The sequence below is a fragment of the Aphis gossypii genome, chromosome 1, assembly GCF_020184175.1.
Source record: "Aphis gossypii isolate Hap1 chromosome 1, ASM2018417v2, whole genome shotgun sequence".
NCBI classification, from domain to species: Eukaryota; Metazoa; Arthropoda; class Insecta; order Hemiptera; family Aphididae; genus Aphis; species Aphis gossypii.
In genome coordinates this window covers 11,092,737-11,105,811 of record NC_065530.1, presented here as the reverse complement: position 1 = coordinate 11,105,811, position 13,075 = coordinate 11,092,737, and the positions used below count along the sequence as shown (strand labels likewise).

Here is a 13,075-nt window from a genome sequence, read left to right as displayed (position 1 = left end):
TTTTGATAGTTTAATTCCATGTTTCCCCATAAGCTAAATATAAAAAAATTGGGGAAAGATTTCTACTATTTAGTAGGTATTGAGTGTACTTATTATTCATTACTTAAATCATTGTAATAGAAATAGACAATAGTATACTTAATATATTATTAAAAGGATGACATATTGTATAGAATTTGGATTTAATGATAAATCGCATAAGTAAATATACTACGATGAAAAACGATTTTGAGCGGTGACGCTGCCTACACAATTTGATATTCAATACTCAAACGAGTTATTTATATACAAAAAAAATGTCACTAATACATTTATAGTATTTTTTGATTGCTATAAAATAATTTTAGTATGAACCACGTGCAAGTATTTTACTCAAACCAAAACTATCATTCATAATAATTCAAATAAAAACTAAAAAGGTCGACAATTTAACATGTCTATAAATAACTTAAAAACCTAAAATATTCTGTAAATTTTATCATGTCCAGAAATATAAATATAGAATATATGTAGATACTTGTTGGAAATATTAAATCTAGTTTTGTTCTTTATTCGTAATTTTTTATTTTGTTTTCCCCGATTATTTTTATAAGCTCTAAGAAATTTTTTTGTATTTATTTTTTGTTATTCTTATTACTTATTTTTTTGATTTATAAGCAGATGGAATTTATTTAAACTAAAAAAAAAGAAGAAATTTCTGCTTTTAACTCTAATAAGCACAAACTTTATTCGGTTTTCTACTAGAAAATTCTATCGAAATTGAAGATTAGGGAATTTTTTCTTTTATAAAAGTGTTTTAAGATAGAAAAAAAATAGTAAAACAAAAAAACGTAACTATCTATCAAAAATCATTGAATTTATCGCTTTGCTTAGTATCTACAACTAAAAATAATAAAATTATAAATTATAAAATACTTGAATATTTTATAGAGTAAATATCGTTCATTAAAATTTAAAACAATATATACAATATATTGTTTTATACTATAAAACATTATACAGTATAATACTATTATTAAATATTTTATTTTTCCACAAGGGATAAGGGTGGGGTGTTTAATTATGTAATAAAATAATAAATACATATTTACTGCTATTACGCGGTGATTTACATTTAGATGTATTTATTAATACATTATTAATAAGTATTAACATAATATATTCATAGATTAGTGATTATATTATAATATAATTACTTATGCAAAATATTTTTACTCACGATTAATGAGAAGGATATTTGAAGCTCTATCAATATAATATCTGCTCGTCTTAACTTGATCTGATTTTTCTAGAAAAAAAATGTTGTATTCTGTTTTTCAAAACTGGTAGAATGTTAAACCATCCTTGACGAAAATCATCATTTGAAGTATTTAATGCATAGCATAGTAGAAGAACAAAGCTTTAGAGGTAAGAGTTATCTATAGAGCTATAGAGTATAGACCTATAGCATTGATTAATTATACACAATATAATATTTAATATAAAAAATAAATAGATAAAATAATAATATAATTAAGAATATTTATACAATGCCTATAGTCATACAAGAATACAAGATACTATATTACACTTATTATACACTTAACTTATCTTTAATTAAAACAGTTTCTTAATTCACATACATATATGTATTATACAAACAGCACATCCATTGAAACTCTATGCTTGTGGTTATTGTGTTTGATAAACCAGACAAATTTATCATTTTTGCATAAAACAACCGTAAGTAATATTGAAGAAAACAATAAACATAAAATACTAAATAATACATTTAATTGAATAAAAATAGTTATCAAAATAATTAACCATTAGGTACGTAGGCTTATTTATGATCTAAATTAGTTATTTTAAAATATTAGGCAAATTTAATATAAATTATTGATGAACCAATTTATTTATTATAATTGTATATGGATGCATAAAAATGCAGGTTCCCTAAGAAATTAGTGTTAATGATAAATGAAAGTTGTTTTAGTATATTTAATGATTAAATTTTAAATTTTTCGATGATATATGAATATTTTTTGCAATACTAAAAATATAGATATGGAATATATAGGAGATGGTTTTTAAACTGTATTTTATATGCATTTGATGATATTATGTACGTAAAAATAAACGAATAGTCTTTTTTTACCCTATTAAATACATCATCGTTAAATAAGAAGAACCAGTAAGTTAACGTCTCTCGACAATTAAAACAGTCGAGTATTTACAGGTTCTGAATTTTCAGTCCAACATTATAAATTGTAACGTTCCTAATTCAATCAAATATTATTTATCGATAATTTAATGTAAGTTATACAATATTTAATCGTAATTTTTTTAAATATGACTTACCTATATATATCTATATAATAGGGTAGTATATATTATAATATGCCTATATCATTGATTGTATATTGTTAAAATCGTTTCACATTTTTTTTTAAACGTTGGGCTCTACTCGGTTCCTATACTTGGTGCTCTGTGTTTGCGATGACATTTCGACATCCGTAATAATGGATTGATAAATACCAATTAATATATTCTTCTTCTATATTTAATTCAAAAAGAAGATCTCGTGGGTATTTAAGGTGTATCGTGTATTCGTGTATAATATTAATGCTATGATGCAGTATATTTGCATACACTATATGTGAACACCGCTGCAGGTTATAAGTATGATAACAAATGCGTGTGACCGATATAATATTATGTGTGCGAGGACAGAGAAAATTGATCGAACGCGCCCCCGCGAACATACTCGTATTATATAATATATATGTATAATAATAATAACAATATATAATATATGGTTCGTGCGGTTTATCCGGAACACATCTGCGTCGTTGTACACGTTTTGTGCGGGACGAATGCAGTGTTATTTTTTCCGATCTGTGTGTGTGTGTTTCGAGTGGATAACTACTATGACCGTGTGTATAGGAGAGGGAAGGGAAGCCGCGGGATAAGGGCACTCGAAGTTTCGGCCGGTGCATTGTGAAAAGGTTTTTGCGACCAAGATAGACAGAGAGACATCTGCAGAGAGAGAGAAAGAGCAAGAGAGAGAGAGAGTCTAGCCTAGGTATGTATTATATATGTATATATATATATATATAATATATGAGAAAAACGAGAAAACTGCAACCACGGAACAAAAAAAGAGACATTATTGTTCGGACGAATATTTTAAATAATATTGAAGTTATAATATATAATTGACGCCAAATTATATTGATGTTTGATTTACCTGTAATATCATATATCGTGGAATGATATTATATATTATACTACAAAGTCATTGTTTCGTCGCACAAAATGTGACCTGCATATTCACACTTCGGGGCAGGGCAACGGCGAGTATAGAGTACCTATATAGACGTGACGTGTAATGCTTGTAGTTACATAATATTCAGGTAAAATTGGTTCAAGAAATGCATAAATAATTATTAAAAGTGTATAAAATATAAATACTACTACTGTTTTTATAAAAAACTAGAAATATATAACGATCTAGATAACATTTACACGATGTACGAATAAATACGATACTTATACTAAAATCAAATAAAGAGTTTGAGCAAAGTAAAATGTTATATTTATTTCTGAAAAATCCAAAAAAAATCACAGTCGAAAGAAATGATAGCAAAGCGTGTTGTGCGTTGGCCTAATGATCCGATTTATGGTCACGCCTATCATACAACATTAAACTTTACCTGACGACCACTCGACATAATAATAATCGTACATCATACATAATATAGTGCATATACACACTGCAATAGGTAGTTGTACCTACTTACGCATAAACAACACGAATTAAAAATTGTATTCTTTAGGTTGGTCTTTGGAACGTTTTCGAGATTGAGCATGAAAAATAAATCGTATTTTAGGCAAGTCATTATAATGTGATAGTATAATACTATATACAGAATAATTATACAGAAATCGGTGAACCGTGCAAATGTAGCTCAGAAGATATCGGCATCTTATCATCTAACCTATATAATACATCAATGCCTATATGGGCATATGACTATATATATCTGTAATATCGCTAAGGGTAAACACTAAACAGAAAAATTTCGAAATCGCAACTTGGTAGTTCTGCATACCTAGGTATATAATTGGTATATGTATATTGTTTATACCTAAGCATCAAGTTGTATGGCATGTACATCCTTATAAAGTACAATAAGCTATACATATTATGTACATATATAGTAATAATTCTTAATATTTATAAAATTAGAAATAGAAAAAAATTGCTTTTAAATTTTAAACGTAATAAAAAGAGTATCTTGATTGTTGCGATTTGTGACTATTAAATTAAAAATTAGCAATTAGTAAATCATATATATGTATTATATATATATATAAGTTATATCATCTCCGTAAAAACATCTCAATGTAGGAATGTATGATAAGTTATGAGTGATTTAATCGCTAGAGGATATACTTGGAAAAATAAACAATAAACTCGAGGTGATGCATTCATCGTTCTAAAAAAATTGATTAATTCTTAGTGCGAAACTGTGAAATTCTTATTACCTACGTTTTCACGAAAAATTTCGTCAGGATCACATTGACACATTGCACAAATTTTACTCAAACTTTTTACGCTATTGATAGATTTATTTTTCATTTTAACAAATACACTTACTGTGGTAAAATTGTAAGTTATACATTTTCACAGTCAGTTGATTCATATACTTTTTTATTCCAAGCTTTACCAGAACTTGATTTGGGGATCAAAGAGTCGTGGTACACTATGGTCCAGAATGAGGAAGAGAAAAATTCCGGGAAAGCAGTCGCGGAAACTGCAAATCTGGTACCCCTTGAAGACACTCACAACAGCAATCGCGGGTGTCTGCCAAAGACACAGACAGTGGTCCCTGACAATCTGTAGTTAGGTTAGGTTATAATACATCAATGGCTGTATGGGCATATGACTATACAGGGTGATTCTTTTATCAAACAACACTCATTATTTCCAAAAGTATTCATGTTTTTGAAAATATTTTTTTACATAGTTTCAAATTGTTAAAAAAGCAACATTTTTATAAAAAAATTATATTTTTAAATATTTTTTATCCTTATAATTTTTTAAGTTTTTTACTTTTTTGAATGACAACATAGATTTTTAATTTAATATTCCAAAGCAGAATAATTTTTTGAGTATTTTGATTCATAAAAATCGAATTTAGGGTGAGTAGTTTATGAGTTATACTTATTCAAAGTTTAGACAAGCGGAGTAGTGGACAAACATTTTGCGGGGTAAACTCCGCTGGTCTAAGTTTTGAATAAGTATAACTCATAAACTACTCACCCTAAATTCGATTTTTATGAATCAAAATACTCAAAAAATTATTCTGCTTTGGAATATTAAATTAAAAATCTATGTTGTCATTCAAAAAAGTAAAAAACTTAAAAAATTATAAGGATAAAAAATATTTAAAAATATAATTTTTTTATAAAAATGTTGTTTTTTTAACAATTTGAAACTATGTAAAAAAAATTTTCAAAAACATGAATACTTTTGGAAATAATGAGTGTTGTTTGATAAAAGAATCACCCTGTATAGTCATATGCCCATACAGCCATTGATGTATTATATAGGTTAGATGATAAGATGCCAATATCTTCTGAGCTACATTTACACGGTTCACCGATTTCTATATAATTATTCTATATATAGTAATATACTATCACATTATAATGATTTGCCTAAAATACGATTTATTTTTCATGCTTAATCTCGAAAACGTTCCAAAGATCAACCTAAAGAATACAATTTTTAATTCATGTTTTTGAAGCATGGATAGGTAATGACTTCAACTCGAAATATATTCCATTTTGTAAAGGCTTTAATATTGAATCTACAAAAAACCACGTCCGTAAATCCGATGGTATTATTATGTTTATAAAAGAACATATAGTTCACGACACAATCGAATTAATTATCCAAGACACAAATTGTTTATTCTCATTAATAGAACATAATGGCCATAAATATGGCATTTTATCTATCTACAGATCTCCTAATGGCAATATCAACAACTTTCTTATAGAATTCAATAATGTAATTACAAACTTACTCAATACTCACAAAAATACTAAAATAATTATCATAGGTGACCTAAACATTAATATACTTGATACATCACATACTACGGAAAACTATTTAGATATACTAAACACACTGAATTTTACATCATATGTCAATATTGCCACGCGCCCCGAATCAAACACCTGTTTAGACCATGTTTTTACAAACATCAATACCTATATTAACTCACAGATTTCCGTCCAGGTATCTCTTATCGACTCATTAATAACAGACCACTATCCCGTAATTACTCAAATAATAGATATTAATTCCAACATAAAGAACATCAATATAAATACAGAAACAATTATCTATAGTTCAATTAATTATAATAAGCTAAACGACCTAATTAAACTTACAAAATGGGTTGACGTCATAACTGATAGTAATAATGCAAACACTAATATAAATATATTTACAACTACATTACAAAACTTATTAAAACAATCTACAACTGATAACCAGCGGAAGCCAAAAAAAATCAATAATCCATGGATACAACCAGGCATATTAAACTCCATTAAAAAACGAGATAAGTTACACAAATTATCCAGAAAAGAACCGTTTAATATATTATTAAAAAGCAAATATAAAAAATACAGAAACAAATTATCCGAGATCATTGCAAAAGCAAAAATTAATTACTTTAGTGAAAAAATAAAAACGAACATAAATAACCCTAAGAAAATCTACTATAAAGGTCCACTATAAAACAAGCAACTACACTAAATATTTCAAATCCATCTAATATCAGATTAAATATAAACAATAATACATACGATTCTAACACAGATCCATTACTCCTTGCCAATGAATTTAATAATTATTTTTTAAAAATGGGCAACCACAAAGAAAGTAATACAATAAACCAAAATCCAAATATTTCTAATAATCAATCTCACTCGATATATTTAAGAAAAATTACTAAAACTGAAATATTCAATATAATCTTCAATATGAAAAATGACTCAGCACCCGGTATAGATGGTATATCTATTAATGTTATTAAGAAATTTAACAAATTTATGTCCAATATATTAGAAATAATCTTTAATCAGATACTAAAAGAAGGGATTATTCCAGATTCATTTAAAAAGGCAATAGTAGTACCGTTATATAAAGGTAGTGGGCTTAAAACGAGTTTAACTAACTACAGACCAATTAGTTTATTAAATGTATTCTCTAAGATATTTGAAAAAGCAGTTAAAACAAGACTTCTAAATTATTTAGAAGAAAATAATTTATTGCCCAATTCACAATATGGTTTTAGAAATGGTTTAGGTACTGAAGATGCATTAGCTCACCTTACAAATGAAATATATAATAACATAGACAAACGTAATAAAACTATCGGTATATTCCTAGACCTAAGCAAAGCCTTTGACCGCATATCTCATTCTATTTTGCTAAATCGACTACACTCTCTTGGCATTACTGGGACAGCCTTCAAAATTTTCGAATCATACTTAAACCAAAGAACCCAACAAACTAGAATAGGTAACACGCAGTAAGTGAAATAGGTCAAATTTATAACGGAGTCCCCCAAGGTACAGTACTTTCCCCAATTCTATACATTATATACGTAGCTGAATTAAGTAATCTTTATATAAATGGAAAAATTTATTCATACGCAAATGACACGGCCATCATAGTCTCCGACTCTAACTGGGATACAGTTTGGTGAAAATGTGAAGCTGATATGTTATTAATTGATGAATGGTTTTCAAATAATAGTTTAGAAATAAATTATGACAAATCAAAATTTATAGCTTTTACCAATGACATTAAAACTACACCACTTAAAAACGAGATCATTATACACAAAAAATTTAATTGCAACACCATAACATGCACCTGTCCAAAATTAATTAAACACCCTTTCATTAAATATCTTGGCATAATAATAGATCAACACTTAAAATGGAATAATCATATAGAATACATAATAGTTAAACTAAGACAACTAACATACTTTTTCATTATAGCAAAAAAAATTCTAAACAAACAGCTAATTAGAATAACATATTTTGCAATGGCTCAATCACTTATTCAATACGGCATAATAGCTTGGGGTGGTTGCAATACCACTTTAAAATGTAATTTATCAATAAGACAAAAGAACATAATTAAAATCATTCTAAATAAACAGAAAACCTTTCCTTCATCTGAATTATATAAAATTTTAAGAGTACTTGATATTGATAATTTATACAAAAAGCAAGCAATTTGCTTCATCTTTAAAAATAATTTATTTAATATTAAAAATCAAACATACAACTTCAGAAAAACAAATCTGGAAATACCTTTCGTTATTACTAAAAAAGCATCAATGTCATTCTTACAAGTTGGTTTACGGTCTTTAAATGAGATTCCTAAAGAATTATTAATTATTTCAAATTATTCATATTTTAAATATAAATTAAAAAATTGGTCTTACAATAATCTTTAAATATCTAGCTTTAAATTTTCTTTTTTACTATTGTATTAATTATTATTATTATTATTATTTGTTTTATATAAGGTCTCTTACTATCTTTCATTATTATCACGGCTACTAAAAAAAAAAAACCAAAAAAAAAAATGTACTCTTACTCTACGACACGAGGTTTCACCTCAGTGTAGAGTAATGTCTAGTTAATATTTGTCTTTGTTATATCACGTATTTGTCTTATAACTAGAATATATATATAAATAAATAAATAAAATAAATAAATGTTGTTTATGCGTAAGTAGGTACAACTACCTATTGCAGTGTGTATAATATGCACTATATTATGTATGATGTACGATTATTATTATGTCGAACCTTGATTTAAGATGGTCGTTATATGTTAGTCATCATTCCGTGGGTGTCTTCTTGCGCTGCTCTTCGGCGCCAAGGTTCTCATTTGATTGAAATGCTGTAGAGCTTGAATGAGGGAGATCGCAGGCTGCAATCAAATGCCCAGTCTTCTTACATCTGAAGCACTTCCTAGTTTCCTGACCCGTGCAATCCGCAATTGCATGATCGGGAGCACAGCACTTAGCGCAACGTTGTCTAGTAACCAGTTCTTTAACCCGGCAGATGGCCCTGCCAACCTTGATCTTTTTAGCCTGGACGAGTCTGAGCCCTGGCGCCCGAGGGACCTTAACGATGACAGTCCTAACTCCGTTTAAGCCTTTCTTGATCGTTAGCTTGTTGGCTGCTATCAATTCTTTATCAAGTGAATCGAGTGTAGATTTTAACTCATCAACGTCTACTGAGTCTTCTATGCCGATAAGCAGCAGGCTAATGCTAGAAGACGGGCGTCTTATACTTTTTTCTTCACCGACTTTGTTCCGGAGTGCTTTCGAAAGTTTGATCGCATTGTCTTTCTCCGATGTCGTAAGTACCAGATGGTCACCCGATTTTGACCATTCGGTGGTAATGTCGAAGTCCAATTCTTCATCGCGTATATGATCTTTGATATCTTCGACCATGTCTGCGTATGTGGACATACACGACAGATTGTCAGGGACCACTGTCTGTGTCTTTGGCAGACACCCGCGATTGCTGTTGTGAGTGTCTTCAGGGGGTACCTGATTTGCAGTTTCCACGACTGCTTTCCCGGAATTTTTCGCTTCCTCATTCTGGACCATAGTGTACCATGACTCTTTGATCTCCAAATCAAGTTCCGGTACAGATTTTTCGGCCGATTTCGAGTTCGACGCTACCTGTTGCTGCTGAGCTTGCTGCCCTCGGTTACCTCTGTTCTCTTGCTGATTTTCCTTGCTGGTTCCTTGTTCGCTGCTAGCTTCTGGGACTATGTCCGCAATTTGTTGGTTAGCTGGTTCCTCCCACCAGCGGGGGGTGTTGGTACATGAATCTACGGTGGAAATGCGCGTTGCTGGCGTTTGCAAACTTTCACTCGCTGTCTGGTCTGATGTGGCCATGGTTGCCAAGTCCTTGGTTAACTCCGTTAATTCATTAAACGCCTTATTTACGCATTCCCGACTATCTCTCAGTGCTCCTACGACTTCCAGTAGCTCGGAGATGGCAGTGCTAACCGTTGGGCTGTGCATTTCCTTTGCCGACAGTTCAAAATGTTCAACCCGTTGGAATAACAATTTGAGCCCTCCATCTTGCGCAACCAGCTGCAATTCCAGCATCTTTATTGCAGATTGGACAGCCTGCAACTCAGCTTTCATTGTGACATTTTTCTGCCAATCATCAGACCCATTATTCTGCCATTCGGAGAATAACGACTGCAGGGAGCCCGCTTGCTCACTCTCGACTGCCGGCATCTGGGGGTCCGAATCCCCTAATGCGGTAACAATATCACAATTAATAACGTTCATATTGGGTTTTTAGAGTGATTTCCTTCACTTGAATTTTACCTACTGACAGGGGATTTACTGTTACCTCCAGAGTCTGTTGGCTTGTGGTAGCAGGTGGACAAGGCCTTTCTAACCCCAACCACTTAAGGTGAGGGCTAGTTCACGTTTGGGATCCGCTTAGCATCGACCAAGTTAATGGCCTGTGAGCCCCCCACCACGGAAAAGTAAGTCCCTTTGGGGGGAGAACTTTCACTACCTACAATTTATAAACCTAATGTTGTCGGTGATAGACAAAAATCGAATCAGATGAAGTAATTTTTGTGAGGAACAGCATACGATTGATTGGAATTTTTAAATGAATTTGAACTTTACCTTACTTGCTTTCATTTTTTAAGAATGAGAATGTTTTTGGTTTTGAGAAATATAAATAATAATATAGGATATTATATGTATAATAATGGAATATATATATATATATAATATAGGAACATTGAGAAATTCCTATACATGTTCTTAAAGTTCTACCATAAAAATATGCACCAATTTAATATTCTATAATCTATTATTTGTACAAAAATTATAGGCGCTGTTGAATAGTACTTACTATATTATTGTGCGTTATTTTGCATTATTCACTACCATCAAACATATTAATATGATTTATTCTAAGTTAAATTATATTAAATACCTGAACTATTTCTATTTTTTAAGGATTATTTTTCTTAAATACTACATAAATTAAAACAATTTGATGAATGATGATTTTACACTATGATTGGCACTACCAACTGTTGTGCTTTTTTATTTTATCTAATTGTTAAAACAAGTGATTATTACATAAAATTAATATATTTTACCAATAATTTTTTCAAAAACTTTATAAATAGAAATAAAGGTATTTAGTTCCTATATGAAAATAAATTGAGTTGGCACTGTTGGTAGATTTGTTTCTAATTTCTATACTTATAACAAGTAACAACCAATAACAATTTGGAATTTAAGAACAATGCCATTAAACAATTAATTGAGTTCAATATTTTTTTAAGAAATTGATTGATTTTAAGAATAATTTATTTTTCGGAATAAACATAATGTTCTATTAGATAGAAATTAGCAAATGGACACTGTACATTTATGTATGTTTGTAGTACTCGAACTCAAAAACAATTCTCAATTAACAACTTCTTAAAATTATAGATTATAAATATTGGTGGGAACAAACAATAATTTAATTAACAATAATATTTTATTAAAACCATCACTTACTTCCTATAGATCTTATAGATTTCACAATCCATTTGTAGATTTTCAATAAGAACATAATGAAAACTTGAACGAAACAATATTACAATCAATTATAAAGTAAATGAACTCAAGTACATTAATCGTAATAAATAATGTTGTAAAAATACACTTGTAATAATTATTACAAACAAAACAGCTCCCTTGACGACAATATTATATTTTGTTACTACACCAACGGCCAACTAATTAATTTATTTTTGCAATAGTGTCAAATAATGTAGAGATAGGCAAAATGAAACAATAATGTTAATAATAATAATAATAATATCATGTACATCAGCGGTTCTTAACCTAAGGTCCGCGGCCCACTGGAGATCCGCGATACTCATGTACGGGGTCAGCGATACTCGGTCCGCGGCAGCCTTGATACGTCGTGACAAGATATAATTATAAATTTGTATGTTTTATTATGTCTACTTATATAATAATAATATAAAATGTTTATTACAATTTTGGTCATGTTAACATGAAATTTAAAAAGAAGGTATTCGAAAAAATTTGGTAAGGGTTAAGTTATAATATATGGTATAAGCCTTATACTATATATTATATACTATTATTGGTGAAATTTTTATGAACTCGAAACTTACAAGGCACATAGGTATATTTAAATAGGTATTATTATAACAACGCTAATAATAGAACTTCATCATGTATTATTATTTATTATGCATTTACTACAATTTTATTTTTGACATGCTCCAAATAGTATATATACCTACCTACCTAATACAATATTCATATAACATACCCCTAAAACTCACTATGTGAGCACTTTTTAATGAGTGTAATAAATAATTTTAGTTTTGTAAACGTGCTTCATTACATGAAAGTACACTTGTTTTTTTTAGGCAACGTTATAAAACTGACTTTTCAAGCACTTTCCGAAATAAAACGATTTTTATTTGTTCATTTTTTACGATATGTTTTTATTTCATTAAATTATTTTATTATTTTATAACGATTGCTGCAATAGAAATACTGCATGCACGAAAACATTACATAAAAAAAAAAAAAAATATGTAGGTAGTAGAATATTATAATTAATATTCAGTTGCGTTATTTCTATAAACTTCAGGAATACCCGAATACCTATTGGATGACTATAGTATTATATGTAAGTTAAATACTTAAATGCAATTAATTACGTACACAAATTGAAAATAACATGATACAGAAAGTAAACTACAAAATATTACAATACATAAAATATAGTTGATTTATCACTCAATAAACTGATAATTTGTGAAGTTAAGAATTTCATTCGTTTTATATAATTTTAATTTATTTTTAAGCCCACAATTATTATGTCGACGTGAATGTGATATATTTTATTGGATTAGCCATATTTTTCTAAGTGTATAGTTGTACAACATACTTATTGCT

The 13,075-nt window shown here is 29.1% G+C and overlaps 1 protein-coding gene across 2 annotated transcripts; it reads right to left on the bottom strand.

Annotated features, from left to right (window-relative positions):
* Positions 1-3,739: 3,739 nt before the first annotated feature.
* On the bottom strand, positions 3,740-11,807 carry LOC126549237 (uncharacterized). Of its 2 annotated transcripts, XM_050197854.1 has the most exons (3): positions 11,651-11,807; positions 8,895-10,368; positions 3,740-5,760 (listed from the first exon to the last, which is right to left on the bottom strand). In XM_050197854.1, exons 1-2 carry the CDS (start codon positions 11,703-11,705, stop codon positions 8,927-8,929), a joined length of 1,497 nt encoding a protein of 498 aa, XP_050053811.1. In that variant the 5' UTR covers positions 11,706-11,807; the 3' UTR covers positions 3,740-5,760; positions 8,895-8,926. The 2 variants fall into 2 exon arrangements, with proteins under 2 accessions (XP_050053811.1, XP_050053810.1); XM_050197853.1 differs by lacking the exon at positions 3,740-5,760 and having other exon boundaries at positions 8,608-10,368.
* Between the last annotated feature and the right edge of the window lie 1,268 nt (positions 11,808-13,075).